This window comes from Labeo rohita, chromosome 12 (genome assembly GCF_022985175.1).
Source record: "Labeo rohita strain BAU-BD-2019 chromosome 12, IGBB_LRoh.1.0, whole genome shotgun sequence".
In the NCBI taxonomy this organism is placed as follows: domain Eukaryota; kingdom Metazoa; phylum Chordata; class Actinopteri; order Cypriniformes; family Cyprinidae; genus Labeo; species Labeo rohita.
Genome location: NC_066880.1, coordinates 31,212,771 through 31,230,050, shown reverse-complemented (window position 1 = coordinate 31,230,050; position 17,280 = coordinate 31,212,771). Strand labels below are relative to the sequence as shown.

The following is a 17,280-nucleotide window of genomic DNA, read 5'->3' as shown; positions in this document are numbered from 1 at the left end:
CTTTATTTACTTATTTATTTCCAAAATAAAAACAAAAAGTTTAATTAGAGGCAATATTGTTGGCTGTGATGGAATGAATCCACAACTGAGATCATTTTGTGCAAATAATACTTTTAACAAATATTGAAATGTTTTATATATCCTTTCCTCGTAGTTTAGATTATAATAGGCTTTAAAATGTAATAATAATTTTACAATGGAAAATGTATATTTGAATTTCATGTTGAAGCTGAAGCCTGTTAAAAATCAACCTTTGGGACAAAGTGCCCATTTTTATGAGTTCTGAGGTATATTATTATGAGTCCGGTGCATTCACTCTTTTGTTTGCACTCAGCGTCAATGCAATGCGATGCCACATAGGTAGTGTTTGTGTCTGGTACATTTCTGGATGAATAAAGGATCTATAAAGGTTTGCTTTGAATTGCATTCTCTGTCGTTACGTTTAATGAATCAAATTAGCTCTAGTTGCATTGTTTTCTCCTTGGGCTTGAATACATTGCCATTTGTATTATTGTCATTTGTAAATAGCTTTGCGTAAAAGCGTCTGCTATAGAGGAATGAATGTAAATGCAAACTGTGAAAGATCCAGGAGGTGATTCAACAGGTCAGAATTTAAGCACATCCGAAGGTGGAAGGATGCCATGAAATGACATTAGAGTCATGCCTGTTTCTTCAAGGTTATGAAATTGAAGTCATTAAAGAAATACACTGACAATCAAGAGGTCAAGGTGTGTCTAGCCATTCTCCCCTGCTGGTAGATGCTTTAACTACAACATTTGGAAGAATGTTAGCTACCGGCAGCAGTTTGCTTACCAAGATCCTTCAAAATATCTTCTTTTGTGTTCAGCGAAAGAACAAAATCCATTCAGGTTTAGACGCACAAATGGAGGGTGCGTGAATGATGACAGAATTTTTATTTTTGGGTGAACTGTCCCTCAAATATATATGTTCAGACTACTTGAGAAATTTAATTTGGTCCATCAGTCTGACTTACAATAACGTTTAATTCCTCATTATATAGAGACCTTAGATAGAGCAGTGTTTCCATGTGTAACAGTGACCCTTTATTCCTGTCTGAGGGGTCCCGTGTTCCTTATTTTCTCTCCCTTTCATTTCCTCTGTCACTGTAAATCTTGTTTTTACTCTTTTTTTTCTTGCACTCTAATATCTCTTCCACAACTCTTCTTTTAGTCAGAATCACTTAAATGGCTGTATTCATTCACTTAAATGGTAACATTTAAATATTTCTTTATTTATTTATAATTAAAAAAAAACTGTTAAAATACTAGCAGCAAACAAGCTTTGTGATATGCAGTGATATACAGAATTATCTAATCTCTTGTGCTTTGAGATATGACAGGCGTTGATGTATCACTGATTCGACTGAACACAAATGTCAGTATCTTTATAGTCAGTATCTTTATAGATACACCTGGCCAAAGAGTGTGAATTCCAGTCATGGAAAAAAAAAGTACTCGGATCACTAATAAAGCTGGTTGCTGTGTGGTCAGAGCTATAAATATTGTATAGCACAAGCCTCTGAAACTTCATTAAGTTAATGTTTCACCACAGGTGGAGACAGAACGAGGTGAATTTGAATGGCAAAAAGCGTCTCCTTCGTTTCCTCCAAATGGAAGTACAGTTATTTTACAGTTCTACACAGCGAGGCCTAAGATTGCTGGTGAACCCCAATTTGAGTTGGGTCACTATACAGCATGAATGTAAAGTAGCCCAGAACACTGGATGGAGGCCAGACTGAATTTTAAGTGAGCACTGTCCTAAATGTGTCTTTGAAGATCTCTCTCTCCCTCCCTCTCTGGGTAGCCCATGTTTACCCCCTTCACACCATTTAACTTTCTCTCTCTCTGTCTTTGTGACCAAGCTGAATGACTGCATTGAACAGTAGATATAAGTTTGTACACCCCCTTTTCTCAAGCACGCTGCATCTTCTCCTTTGCCCGCTTGATCCCCGCCTACTGTCCGCTGCCCCTATATAAGTGTGTTTTCCAGTATGCAATACAAAGAGCAAGAAGCAATGAAAGAAAGAAATAGAGTAATGATAAGGAGTATGTCCACACTCCAGTAAATCACCATGAAGTTTAAAGTCCTGTTCTATTTATGGTTGTTGGGCCTAATAAATCCAGGTGAGTACTAGCGTCTCTTTACAGCAATAACACAGTTTTCTTTCTAAATATTTATTTTGAAGTTAAAGTTCTTCTAAGGCTTTGTTAGGATTGTTCATTGTTATATTTGAACTGAAAGCTGCGTGTCTGTTCATGTGAACACCAGCAACAGATCAGAGCGAAACACTGAGGATTCAATGCGAATGCAGGGAAAACACGTGCCGTCAGTTTCCCATACTTTACAATCATAATAAACGATACTGAGAGTAAATAAATGGTATAACAGTGTGAAATGCATGTTTTTCTCAGTAGAAGTAATGTCAGTTGTTTAGTTGCTCCTGAATATTGAGAAAACAAAGCTTTAAGCTTCACTTAATGCCCTCCTTAGTGCCTACTATATGGAAAATATTAATGGTCTTAGTCATTGAATTAACTAATTAACAGTTATCAGTGACTCATTTTACTTTTTTTAGTGCACTCTGTCAATAGAGAATGACACTGTAAATCAGAAATACAATGGAGAACAAAAGCAGAGACAGACTTCGGCATGGTTTGGATACGGAATTTGGTGACATTCGTATATTTCTGTTTTCTCTCGTCTTGGGAGTAATCATGTCATGCATAGTGAGAGGTCTAGTAGTACGCCTAGTTAATTATTATTTAATAGATGAGTGTCATTCAAAACAACTGCGGTACAGTCCCCTGCATTTAAGTGCTTTTCTTTATGCCATGCTCATTTGTCACTTTGGATCACAGTGTCTGGTAAATTAATCAGTGTAAATGTAACATAATTAAGATTCTGTTCTGGAGGTTCATTCAACCATAGTCAACATGTTAACACCATTATTTCTTTAAAGCAGACCTAAATCAAGCACAGGCTTAGAGCAATTGTTGCCTTTGCTTGCAGAGCGAACATTGAAATACATGTCCTTTCATATTTTCCTGGCGTTCTCAGGCCCCTCTGCAGATGTTTCCGTGTCTCCGGGCTCCACGGCTGTCCTCAACTGCTCCTTTACGTTGCCACCTCAAATTGATGATTCTCTCTTAAACATCACCTGGTCCTTCAACGGTTTAGTCATTGCCTCAAGGAACCACACTCAGCCAGGCTTCTTTTTGAACACCACTGCCTCCTTCGTTGGCTCCTTCCCACTGACGGTTTACAATGCAACTCCAGACCAGCAGGGGGTGTACGAGTGCAGGATGAGCCACAATGAAACCCATTACTCTACAGATGTGACTCTGACAATGACAGGTAAGTCTCAAGTGCATGTCACATAGATCAGCGATTCCCAACTCCAGTCCTCGCGCCCCCCCTACCCCCGGCTCTGCATATTTTGCATGTCTCTCTTAGTTAACACACCTGATTCTGATAACCAGCTCGTTAGAAGAGAGCTACGTGCATGAACTGTGTTCCGACTGACATGATCCCTGCACAGTCTTCATTGGTCATTACTCCCTGAGCAGGGGAAACCCACTGAAGTTTGCTTCACTTCGGAAAGTTCCTTCGTGGATTTGTGCTGCGCCACTGCCTGCGACGTCTTCACACACAAACGAAACTTATCAGAGAAGTGTGAAATGTGACATCATATACCTCTGTAAATAAATACAATTGAAATTCACCTCTCACACTCTTTAATGTACGGTGACCGAGAGAGCTCAACGCACTGCAACTTAAGAAAACACATGCAAACAGAAAAAAACGACAACAAATTAAGAAAACATCTTCATCAGTTTGACAACACAGGCGCTGCAAATCCTCGCAACGCAAACACAAATACGGAAACGCGCTGCAAACACACAAACGCAGCTGCAAATAGCACGGACCACGACGGAAATGTTCCAGGGGACCTCAAAAAGTGACGAACCCAGCTGGGACCTGAATTTTGACCTGATTTTAACCACTAATGAAGCGTTGCCTTTTTTTTTTCTGTGAACTTTGAACGTTATATTTATTTGCATATATTTATTTATATATTTATTTGCAATTAAGTTAATAACATTTCATTTTACATTTTGTATAATAATATATAATATATTATCATAATAATAATAATAATAATAATAATCACGTCCCAGCTGGGTTTGTCACTTTTTGAGGTCCCCCTGAAACGTTTCCGTTGTGGTCCACGCTATTTGCAGTGCGTATCTGTGTTTGGTTGTGTTGTGAGAATTTGCAGCGCGTTTCATATTTGTGTTTGTGCAGCGCCTGTGTCGTCAAACTGATGGAGATGTTTTCTTAATTTGTTGTCGTTTTTTTCTGTTTGCATGTGTTTTCTTAAGTTGCAGCGCGTTGAGCTCTCTCGGCCACGGTATTAATGCCCTTTGAATGGAACATATACACTCGTTTCGAACTGGAATCACGGCGGAATATCCGGTGATGTCCACTTCGCAGGGCCCTTCACGATCAAATAGAACAATTGCCGTACGTGATAAGAGACGCATACAAAATATGCAGAGCGGGGGGCTTGAGGACTGACGTTGGGAAACGCTGACGTAGATCACTGGTACAAAATACTGGATCCTGTTGAAAAACAGAGGACCGATGTTCAACTTATTCACAAGAAGTATAATTCGTAACCCTCAGACAAACAAACTTAATCCTAGAGTTGCTTTTTACATATCTTACAGTTCCTCCACTGGTTTCCATCATCATACCTGAAGTAGTTTTGAAAAGAAAAACTATGGTTGAATGTTGGGCAAGGAGCTTTAGTCCTCCACAAATCATGTTCACCTGGACAAGAGCGGGAAACAAAATCCAAGAACCCCAAAAGCTGCAGGTGAACCGTACTGAGGACGGGCTGTACGACGCAGTCAGCTGGCTGACCTTCATCCCTCAAACCTCTGACCATAACACAAGCTTTGGCTGTGAGGTGCAGCACATGGCCCTGGTGAAACCCATCCGAGAGGAGTTCACGCCACACATCACAGGTATTCAGAATGTACGCATCTGACTGGTGGATGTTAGCTGCACGCATTTCACCACTCAACATGTGGCTTTGTCAGTTGCAAGATGGTGCAAATGGCCAAGGATTTTGCAGAATTGTGCATCTTGCGCACATGCTGTAGAATTTGCCTCAGTAAAGGCTTCGGTTGCAGCTGCTTCCTTGATGTTGTCCATTTCACTGAACTGGGCCAAAACTACGAGCATATGTTATGGATAGTTTACGACAGCGATGTGCAGTTCATATAAACCGTGGATGCTCTGCATACCTAACCCATTTAAAATAATGAGTTCAGGGAACTGGCTAAATATTAACATTACTATATTTTCCCTTGTCATTTGAGGTGTAACATAAGACTTACATAATAAAATGCTGGGAATACGTGTGTAACAGTCCATAAATTGTTTATTTGCCAAACAACAGTACATTTCTGTGAATTTGTGCCAGTTATGGAGGGATTCAGATGAACAAATTCTCAACAGTTTTGCTGTTGCTTTCAGATCCTGATTTCTGAAAACCAGTGTGTGCAGGAAGCAAAACTAACCATTTGTTCATCTCATGCTTGACAAATCTTGCATGTGTGACGTGTATATATATATGTGTGTGTGTGTGTGTGTCTAAGAATTTGGGAATGCATTGTTACCGATTGGCTTTTCCTACTTATAAATCGACACATGCCATGGTGTTTCTTATTTGATTTGTCTGATAGTTAGCATTCCCAGTTAGCAAAGAAGTCACCGCTCGCCACCGGTTTGTGATTCTTCTGCTTTTCTAAACCAATCTACACTTTATCCAGGACTGGACGTCAAATCTCCTGCTGAGTTTAGCACTAACCCTAACCAAACACACCTGAACAAGCTAATCTTAATGTTTAGAATTACTTATTCATTACAGACAGTTGGGCTAAACTGACACTGCTACTAAAGCCTGCAGTATGTTGGCATTCCTGGGCTGCAGTTGAAGAGCCCTGCCCTTGTCATTTGGGATAGTGTGCAAGTGTGCAATGCTGTCTCAAGATCAAGTCCTGGCCCCTTCTACTCATGAAGTGGTTAGTTCATTCTCTGATGTCTAGCTGTACTTTGAGAATACACGTTCGGTAATTCTGAAGTAGTAATTCTGAAGACCTTGATTAGCTTGTTCAGGTGTGATTGATTAGGGTTGGAGCTAAACTCTGTATGACAGCGGCACTCCAGGACCGACGTTGCCTATCCCTGCTGCAAACCAAGGATGCCCAATCCTGTTCCTGGAAATCTACCTTCTTGCAGAGTTCATTGCAAACCCAGCTCCAACACACCTGTCTGTTGTTCGATTTTTAAACGTATCGTTATTTTAAGCCAGTTCTCAAGAAGGAACCAGTTGAGCTCACAAAATATAACTGTGGCAGAAACTTTTGAATCCTTGAATGTTTTGATTTGCCTTGACACAGATTACTTTATTTGAATGTTTTCTTAATATAACATGACACGGAGTTGTTTGAAAAGAAATGCACAGTGACATCGTTGATGAAGACGTCAGGAACCGATGAACAGGCTTTTGGAACTGGTTCATTGAGCCGAACTGTCCAAAAAGAGCCGGTTCGCAGAGATGAAAGTGAAAAGTGACAATGTATTGTCAAGTATGGTGACCCATACTCAAAATTGGTCCTCTGCATTTAACCCATCACAAGTGCACACAGCACCTGGGGAACAATTGGGGGTTCAGTGCCTTGCTCTTCAGTCATGGTATTGAAGGTGGAAAGAGCACTGTTCATTCACAGTCAATTCCTGCTGGTGTGGGAATCAAACCAACAACTTTTGGCTTACAAGCCCAACTCTCTAACCATTAGGCCATGACTGCCCCAAACAGACATTACCTCACTACTGTCTGGAATTGTCAAGAGTTCTTCAAAATGATTCATGTGTGCTTGATGCACGAAGGTAAATCTCCAGGAACAGGGATGGGCTCTGCTCTAGACGTTAATCAGCTGCATCATGTGTGTTTAATTGGGGTTGGAGCTAAACTCTACAGGACACCGGCCCTCCAGGAGCAGGACCGGACACCACAATTCTAGGCCAGAGTTTCCCAACCCTGTTCCTGGAGGCATCAAAAAGCACATATTTTGTATATGGGATTTTGAATACACACTTGAGAGCAGTTCATTTTAGGTCTTGGAGTCTTTACCAGTGAGCAAATGAATTTGTTCAGGTGTGTTTGATTAGGAAGAGTTTAAAAGTGTGTAGTTCTGGGGTGACTCCAGAAACAGGATTTGACAAATGTCCAGTAAAGGTGAAATACAAATTGCTTCAAGGACAGGTTTGGGAAGTGTTTCAAGGTTTCAGACATTTCAAGGTTGACATTTTGGGCAAAATTTTACTACTCATTCATGGTAATTTAATCATCTGGGAAATCAGATGGGATCCTCATGTCAAGATCATGTAATATGTAAACAGATTACTAGTATACAGTGATTAAGGTTGATTACTGATTCTTTTAATCTAGTGTAGTTTAGTGTCTTTTGCTCTTTCTGTCTAGTTCTCCCAAAGGTCAGTGTCTCTGCTGTTCCCTCTGCTTCCCACTCCTCTCCACTCACCCTGTCCTGCGACGTCAGTGGATTCCACCCCGACAAAGTGTCCATTCTATGGATGCAGAATGGAAAGGTTCTTTCCAACCTTCCTTTGTCCGTCCAGAATGAGGAAGGAATGTATAGGAGGCATCAATATCACACCCTGAGTGTGGAGGAGAGGAGCAGAGGAGGAGAGGTGCAGTGTGTGGCCCAGCAACCCAATGTGCAAGAACCCGCCTACGGAACTATTGCCCTCTCCACTGTTGACCCACGTGGTACGGGACATATGACTCCACTTCTCATGTACAGTGTTCTTCATTCAAGTATAATGATAACTGTGCCAAGATGAGCAGTTTTTTGTGCTGTATGATCCAATCAGCATTGAGAAAAGACTCAGTTGAGTGCTAAAAAGAAACTAGTCAAATTCAAGGGTGTCCAATCCTGCTCCTGGAAGACCACCTTCCTGCAGTGTTTGGTTCCAACACAAGTTTGGAGCTGAACTCTGCCGAAAGATGGCCCTTCAGGAGCAGGACTGGACACCCCTTGTCTACAATGACTAGTGTTGTGTTTTAACTGGATTAAAGGCAATGTCTATGAAATAATATAGAAACAATGATATAGGCGGAGGTGGAGAAAGAGTTCTTATTACTTATTATTTCTTACTGCTCTAATCTTTTTCAGTGCAAAACCCAGGTCTGAATAAGTCAGCCAAGGCTTCGGTAGCAATGATGATCATTTCACTCACGCTGGTTTTTTTGCTCTGCTTTGGATTTTCTTGGAAGAGAAGGGATGGTAAGTCTGGTAACACACCAGAGATTTAATAAGATACAAGTAGAAGGTTTTCCATTAAGCCTGTGTTACGCTTTCCGTGTGCATCCGTGCTGTCTGTGTACGTGTTCGAACTGCGTGCACAGAAAGTTTAACACGGGCTTTAGCAGACCCATTCATCTCAATGGGAGTCATTTGAATAGCCCATTCCTCCCTGAAAATATGTCATATAAATGCATCCATATTTGCTGTTCCAAAACATGTTAGACCCATCACCTGATATATAATAGAAGCAAGGATTCAAGTTTTTCTTATTCAGTGTGGTCCTGCGAGTGATAGCCCTGATGGTAGATACTGTAAGTGCATGATTCTGAGACAGAAAGCTAGCTTTCTCCATTCTCCATATATATACAGTACTGTGCAAAAGTCTTAGGCCACTAGTATTTTCATCAGCTAAAAAATGGTTTGAAGTCAGTTAAAGACTGTCTTTTGCTGTAGTGTGTCAGTAGGAAATATACATTTTAAATATACATATACAAGTTTACATTTCTAAACATTCATTTTGCCATTAATTGGAATAATCCAGTGAGATTTTTGTATGGAGCACAGGCTGTTGTCAGACTCCTTGTGCAAACAGAGATGTGATCTCTCCATCATTCAATCCAGTCTGTCTTAAGAAACAGAAAAAACGGAGACAGACTAAATCCAGAAGAACTGTGGCAACATCTCCAAGATGCTTTAAGAGACCTACACCTACAAAGCTACAGTACTGTTAACATTTTTAGACCGTTGGGCACATAAAATGAGGATGCTGTCAAAAACAATGTCATACATAGATTTTCTTTATCAATGAACTTCTATTAACTAAAATAAATCAACATCTGATGTGACCATCCTTTTGCGTTTAAAGCAGCTTTTGCCCTATGTGCACTTGTGCAGAGTTTTTCAGGTAGCTTTGCAGGTAGGTTACTCGAAACATCTTGGAGATGTTGCCACAGTTCTTCTGGATTTAATCTGTTTCAGTTTTTCTGTTTCTTCATGTCATTCCAGAGACAGACAGGATGATGGTGAGATCAGATCTCTGTGTGGAGCACTGGCTGTTGTCAAACAAAAATCTCACTAGATTATTACAATTAATGGCAAACAGAATGTTTGGAAATGTAAACTGATGTTTCCTACTGATTCAGTTGAAGGTAATCACAGTGTGCTGATATCTCACATCTATTAGTGTGATATTGCGTTTGGCACAAGTGTGTAAATACATTAAATAACAACGGGATGTCTTTAAAAGCCCTCTTTTGCGCAGAACTACTTCCTTCTGCCACAAATTCAAATGTAAAGTTGACAGTTTAACAGCTCAACAAGCCTCCATTACTAATTCCAAAACATCACTTTAGAGCTAGTAATGAACGAATGTTGAGTTGCTTCATTCAAAGCTTAATGTGTTACTGCATTAAAAGCTCACTGTATTGTGCAGAGTATTATGACAGAGAGATGGACTGAGCGATCGTGATTACCTGCATCTGATACAGCATTTCTTTAGATCAATTCCATATTCACTATTAGTTTAAATGTCCGCTGAAAGCGCCTTCTTTGTTGGAACGTTAATATGCTTTCATTTGTTAAGGGTGACTTCTGATAACAACGCTGCTCAGTGCATTTGTCAAAACTAAAAATAAATTCGGCCTATGACTGCGTTCATTTTTTCAAAGTAAAAGTCTGTACTGCTGACTTGTAAAAACAGTCTCTTGTCGCCATCTAATGGCAGGACAATGTAACTAAAATCACTATCACGAACACACACACACCATTTCTCAATACTAAACACTATTAATAAATACTACTATTAATTATATAAAATACAGTATTAAATACCACTATTATTTATACAAAATCCTATTTATAGTATATATCCTATATATAGTGCGCTGATATATAGCATTGAATTTACATAAACATGTAATGATGAGATTTTGCCAAAACGATTTTCTCTGGAACAAATAATAGATTAATGAGACCAAAGACTGCCCATTAGATTTGCCCAAAACAAATTATATCTCATGTTTAACCACTATAGCAGCCCAATTCCAGAAGATCTGGCCAAGCTGAGGCTTCTCTCGGATCTGGAGCTCACACGTCCAAAAATTTTCAAATAGGCATTATCTTTATTAACAAACTGCATATTTGAACTATAAACAAGTACATTCTCGCCTGAAAACTTCTTAAAAGAGAAGTGCACTTCCAGAACAAAGATTTACAGATAATGTAGTCACCCCCTTGTCATCCAAGATGTTCATGTCTTTCTTTCTCAGTCGTAAAGAAATTATGTTTTTTGAGGAAAACATTTCAGGATGCAGTTTAAATGCAGCTTCAAACCGAGGAAGAAGGGTCTTATCTAGCAAAACGATTGGTTAGTTTCATTTAAAAAATACAATTTAAATCCTTTTTAATCTCAAACGCTCGTCTTGTCTTTCTCTCCCTGAACTCTGTGTATTCTGGTTCAAGACAGTTAGGGTATGTTGAAAAACTCCAATCGGATTTTCTCTTCAAAAATCATTTCAAAATCATCCTACATCACTGCAGAAGTACAGACACAGTGTTTGCAAAGTGAACATGTGAAGAAGATCAAACACCCTTAACAAAAAAGGTAAAACAGTGATACAGGACGATTTTGAAGTTGAGGGAGAACATGAGATGGGAGTTTTTCCACATACACTAACTGACATGAACCAGAACAAAAACAGTCCAGGCAGAGTAAGACAAGACGAGCGTTTGACATTAAAAAGTATATTTTTACTTTTTAATGTCATTTTTTTTTTTTTTTTTTAATGTTTTAATTGTTTTATTTTTATGAAAATAACTGATCGTTTCACTAGATAAGATCCTTCTTCCTCGTCTGGGATCGTTTACAACTGCATTTGTGATCGTTTGAAGCTGCATTTAAACTGTATTTTGGAAGTTCAAACTCGGGGCCCCATATCAGTCCATTATATGGAGAAAAATCCTGAAATGCTTTCCTCAAAAAAAATAATTTCTTTACGACTGAAGACAGAAAGACATGAACACCTTGGATGACAAGGGGGTGAGTACATTATCTGTAAACTGTTGTTCTGGAAGTGAACTTCTCCTTTTGAAACTACATTTTGTTACACAAAAACAGTCATATTTTTAAAATTACAGTGGATTTGGGCGTCCGCTGTAAGAAGTACCGCAAACGGAGTGATACAATTACAAACGGTGAAACGGCTGTGGGAGTTTGATGGACTCGTATATCTCGCTCTTATTAGCCAATCAGATTTGAGAACCAGAGAGAACTGTTGTATAAATTATATTATGTTATGTTCAACAGAAGAAAGAAGCTCATACAGGTTTGGAACAACTTGAGAATGAGTAATTGATGAACAATGATGGCAGAATGCCACTGAGCTGAATGGAAATAATTGAACATCTCTTTTTCTCAGAGAAGCTGAAGTCTCTGAATGTGTCAGCGATTGTTCTGCCACCCCGGGTGGTTGTGGGTAAGAAAGGCAGAGTCACCATCAGTGTGGAAGGCAGGCTGGCAGAGAGGGTACAGACCACATGGTATCTCAATGATGCTCCCATCACAGACACTACATACAAAGGTATCAGCCAACTAAGAACACTATGCGTTCACCTTCACCCTTTACTAGTCAACTACTAGAGGAACCTTTTGGCCATTGTGGTTTATTTTGCAAATCTAATGACATGTAACTACACTGATTGTGGACAAATTAATTTTGTGCAACTGAAACAAGTGCAACGTGATCAACATCACATGTACTAGTTGACACAGACTAGTGACAGAACTAATGAACTAGTTATATAACTAGTTCTACTACTGTACTGATGTTTGAAATTGACATTAAATGCATTGTTTGTGCACTTAGGGTTAGGGTTAAGTCAAAGGGACAAATGGAGATGATTTCAAAAGATCTAGTAGATATGAAACTGGTGGTTTACACATGGGATGTTTCTGAATGCATGCAAATGATTAACATGTATTATCATAAACTGGCAGCCTGTGTATGTTTCACCCTCTCTCTCTTTCTCACACCTCTCTCTCTCTCTCTCTCACAGAGAAAAAATATGATCCGTTTTGCTCAGCGGCCTACACTCCTCGCACCTCTCGCGTGTCTGTGGTGTCGGAGAAAAGCTCTCTGCTGCCCTCTGCCGCCTCAGGATATTACAAGCTGCACACTCAGATGTCACCACGCTCGTCCTCCAGCTCAATGAAACAACTGTTCTCCTCCGTCACATTTATACCTGACCTGTCCGTTCACAAGGGCGCAATCTTCAGATGCCACATCTCCTACAAGGGCAAAGACAAGATTGTGGCTGAGCGAGTGTCCGACAAGTTTACTATCCTAGGTCAGAGGTCTCACGTGAATTTTCTGCGGCTTGCTGTTTCCCTGTGAAGCGAATCTGAGAATCTCTTGAAAATATGTTTGGGTCACATATCACCCCAAAACAAAAAATAGAAAAAGAAATTTTGCGTAAAGAAAATTAAGCCTGTATTATCACAGTTGTATTTTTTTGCATTAGACAGATCATTCTCATGTCAACTAATCACATTTCTAGACACACATACCTTTTTTGTTTTGTAACTCCTATTACTCTAGGTACTTTGCATTACTCATTACACATTATAATACATTTTGTTTAATATAGACAATCATAAATTAAAGGCAGTATCACAAAAAATATATATATTATGAATAATAAATTCTGCAAAAACTAAAATAAATTTAATAAAACTTTTTCGTTTTACATTACAGTTATGAGAATTGGCAAAAAAAAAAAATATATATATATATATATGAAGAGTTCAGATGCAAAACCAGCTAAATCCATCTGACCTATTTCTTTAAAACATTGCTTTCTGGGCTAGGGCTGGAATTTAGCGAGTTTGAAGTAAAAGTATTGGTTGATGGTTGTATAATATGTGTCAGGAGCATTCACTCACTATCATTATCTCATTTTTGTCCGAGATGGCTTTTAGCTGGTTTTGCATCTGAACTCTTCATATATATATATATATATATATATATATAATGGTCTTACATAATCTTCATTTTCATTAGGCAAAACATTATTAAATGTAATCAAATAGTGTGGTGTTTTTTATACATCAGTTAGGAGAATTTGATTTAATTTAAAAACAATAATAATAAACAAATATATTTTAGAGTGAAACATGACCCAGACATGTTGAGGTGAGGTTTGGTGACCCTATTGCTTGCACCTGTTGGTTCCTGGATCTAGAATTTTGTTCTCTTTTAGCATGTAAAGCAAGATGTGTGTTTCAATCTACTCCATTTGATCTTGTTTACAAGTAAGTATTGTGTTTTTTAGCACCACCTGAAGTTTCAGGGATCCAGTTCTCAGAGCCAAATGAGGAAGGAGGTATCACAAATAGTGCACACATTAAAAGACTGTCAATTCTATAAATGCATCGTTATAAAAGGTTTTCTCTCCCCAGGCATTGTGACAATGACAGCCCAGGCCTCTCGCTTTCATCCGGACATCATCACCTTCCGCTGGTTCTGTGAGGGTGGGGAGCTGAGCCCCGTGTCCATCCCGCAGGCGCTGGCGGCCCCTCGGCCTGATGCTGACGGCTTCTTTTCGGCCATGAGCCAGTGCAGGCTGCCCGCCGCAGAGCTGGAGCGAGGAGAAACCAGGGTGTGGGTCACCGTCCACCATACGGCCCTAAAACAGCCCATCACACGGCAAACTAGAGGTGAGGGCTGGAGTGGAATAACTCAGTTCTTCTAAATAAAATTAAGACTGTGTTTAGAATGGAGTGCACACTTCTCCAGTGGATTTCTGTGCAGAATTATGGGTAACATAGTATTCACCAGGGATTATGCTGTTACACGTAATTCTTGACAAAAATAAGTTGAAATACTGTGGAGATTCATAGATTCACGTCTGGTTATTTTTCTTCTGGAACTGGACTGTTACAGCAAACAGTCAAACAATGCATATTATTTCTGCAGAATATAGTTTGCACAGTATGAGAATTTTGTAGAATAGCAAGAATGCCCTACTCCATTGACCACCATGTGCTAAATATTGTATCCCACAGTGCATTGCGCTCAACTTTGCATTCTACTTTCAGCGTAACAAATGAACCTTAATGGATATCCGTTACAAAATGTTGCTTTTTATTCATTGTTTTAACAGAATGCCAGGAGTTGAGACATTTAAACACAAAGCTAGATTAAGCATGAAAAATACCCATAATGCTGTTGCTTTCTGTTAATGTGTAAAGTACATCCTACTTTACCTGTGTATAAACCTGTGTACTCAGGTAAAGCTATATATCCTATGAGGCATATCAACTGCTTGATTTTTTTTTCATTTTGTCACAAAACGTCACTATATTATCATCCAGCTCTTAAAGTTGGATATATAAGTATGTCTAACTTCATCCACATACATACAGTACACTTGCGTAGGGCAATTTATTCTATATAGCAGATCTTAACTGCTTGATTCTTTGTATCATCATAAACTAGAATATCGTCCAACTGTAATCTGCTAAATAGGACTATAAAGCATTACAGTATAAAATTACTGTAAATATTAAGAACGTGATATTTGTTCTGTAAAGCTGCTTTGAAACAAAGTGAATGTGAAAGTGTTATATAAATAAATTTGACTTTCATGCACTGACCAAAGGCAGTATACAGTATATAACACAGCACAATACACACCTAAAAATAAAAGTGTTTTAAAAGGTTCTTCACAGCAATGCCATAGAAGAACCATTTTAGGTTCCACAAAGAACCATTCAGTTAAAGGTTCTTTATGGAACCATTTAGACAAAAAGGTTCTTCTATGGCATCGTGAAGCACCTTTATTTTAAGAGTAATATGCAGTAAACAGTATCATAGAAAATATAGGCTGGAAATACATAAAAAACACATTTTAGTTTTGATCAAATAACTGACTTTATTCTTTCTTAGGGTTCATAAAAAAGCCCACCGTTTCAGAAATCATCTCTTCATCTGCTGCGGAGGGACCGGTGACCCTCGCCTGCGACATAACAGATTTCTACCCTCCTGAAATCTCCGTCAGATGGCTGCATGTGAACGGGAATGAGAGCGAGGAGGAAGAGGGCAGCGAGAGGGAAATCAGAGATGGAGCTGAGCTCTGGGGGCCTTTGCAAACTCTGCCCAGGACGTTTCGAGCAAAAGCTTTACTTCAAGAGCTGCACGAGACGACGAGGGGAGGCGACATCGTTTGCAGGGTGACGCACTGCTCCCTCCTGAAGCCCGTTGACAAAGTCTGGAGAAATACTCAGATGGGTAAAAGACACACTACAAAATAGAGATTTTTTTTTGCTGCTCAACAAACATTTCTGATTTCAATGTTGGAAAGTTATATATATATAAACATATTAGGATTCTTTGATTCATTTATATTAATAATACAGCATATTATAAAAATTTTTAAATGGACAAAAACAGAAAATGGTAACATTATAGAAAAATCTAACATCAAAAATGAGCAACCCAAACTGTATCTATAGGGAGCAGAATATCATAGAGACTTATGGTTTTGTGCTCTTTTGACGCAGTCTTTCTTGTCTTGTTCCTCAGTTGCTCCCTCCATCCCTCCTTCTCTGTCGGTTCGCTGGAGCACAGATGGGGTGGGAATATTCTCTGTTCTTCTCTCTGGAGGAAAACCCACGGCTGAAGTTCTCTGGGCGGCTGGTGGCACGACCGTCTCCAAGCTTTTGTCAAGAGAGAGAGAGGGAGAAAACCGTGAGGGCAAACCAGAGCTCAGGAGCGTTTGTGTTCTGCTGAGATCTACAGGACGACAGGAAAGTGACAGTCGCAGAGCGGGACACGCGCGCAGTACGTATGCCAATATGACGATGACTAGACCGAACGTAACATTACATCTAACAATAAGAGCAACCCTTGGGCTTATTCTACAGAAATCAGGCCGCCTAGTGTGGACTGTAATGCAGCATGTGAAAGGACGGATGAACGTGCGGATGGAATGAGATCAGCACGAGAGGACAAACAGCTGAATGAGCATATGGAGGAGAATGATGATGAGGACGTGGATCCATCCTACATAAACACTGTGAGACTGAGGAAGGAGAAGAAAGAGCGTCTGAGAGTCACTGTGGAAATTACCCATCCTGCACTAAGACTGCCTGCGTACCTTACCTGGACAGGTAAATAACGTGCTGTTGTGGTACAAGATGTCATGCATGTGTAAAATGAGCAATTCCATGGATACAGTGAAATTAAAAAATAATAATATTTAAAATCAAGTTTTGTATAAATACTAAATGCACTGAAAAAAAAAAATGTGGCATAGAAACATCATTTATTAAGTGTACAGCCTATTTCCTTACTGTATAATACTGTTGACAAAATATGTTTTTAATTATGAGCACTCACATGAGATTAGACTACAATAAGTGGCCTAGATTAGAAGATGAAGTTTACTTCTCACTTTGGTGTTTTGCAGAGGCTGCAGAGGAAGCGTCATCTTGATGACTCACACTTTTTTAGCAATCTACATCTTCTCTGGACGCCCACCCAGCTCATTTTATACTTAACTTTATACTTAAGTTTCGCTGTTGTATTTTTTTTTTTTTTTCTTACAAAAGAAAATGTTTTTTCTTTTACTACTAACTATATGACGCATGAATCGCAATATTAGTTATTCACTTTACTCTTGTGAATTATCTGCCATCAATTTTAATTAATTAAACGCTTTAAAATAAAGCTGTCGTGTGAGTATGTGAGAATGTCAGAAAGAGCGCACCACAGTGACTAATTTTGTCCACGTACTAAACTGACACGAACACGTCAAACCACAACGCTTGTGCATATTCAGACGTACACATAAGTTTTGTTTT

General features: G+C 39.2%; 1 protein-coding gene across 1 annotated transcript; it reads left to right on the top strand.

Annotated features, from left to right (window-relative positions):
- The first annotated feature begins 1,961 nt into the window (after positions 1-1,961).
- On the top strand, positions 1,962-17,276 carry si:ch211-180a12.2 (uncharacterized). Its single transcript, XM_051123907.1, has 13 exons — positions 1,962-2,144; positions 3,079-3,375; positions 4,752-5,051; positions 7,577-7,882; positions 8,289-8,399; positions 11,837-11,998; positions 12,474-12,764; positions 13,749-13,799; positions 13,876-14,133; positions 15,365-15,706; positions 16,001-16,258; positions 16,342-16,587; positions 16,887-17,276. Exons 1-13 carry the CDS (start codon positions 2,093-2,095, stop codon positions 16,910-16,912), a joined length of 2,700 nt encoding a protein of 899 aa, XP_050979864.1. The 5' UTR covers positions 1,962-2,092; the 3' UTR covers positions 16,913-17,276.
- Positions 17,277-17,280: the final 4 nt, after the last annotated feature.

Bases quoted from the DNA above. Each gene is read 5' to 3' on its own strand.
- si:ch211-180a12.2 (XM_051123907.1), top strand. From the start codon at position 2,093: ATGAAGTTTAAAGTCCTGTTCTATTTATGGTTGTTGGGCCTAATAAAT. The intron at 2,145-3,078 runs GTGAGTACTAGC...TGGCGTTCTCAG, and splicing joins GTTGGGCCTAATAAATCCAG to GCCCCTCTGCAGATGTTTCC. The intron at 14,134-15,364 runs GTGAGGGCTGGA...ATTCTTTCTTAG, and splicing joins CATCACACGGCAAACTAGAG to GGTTCATAAAAAAGCCCACC.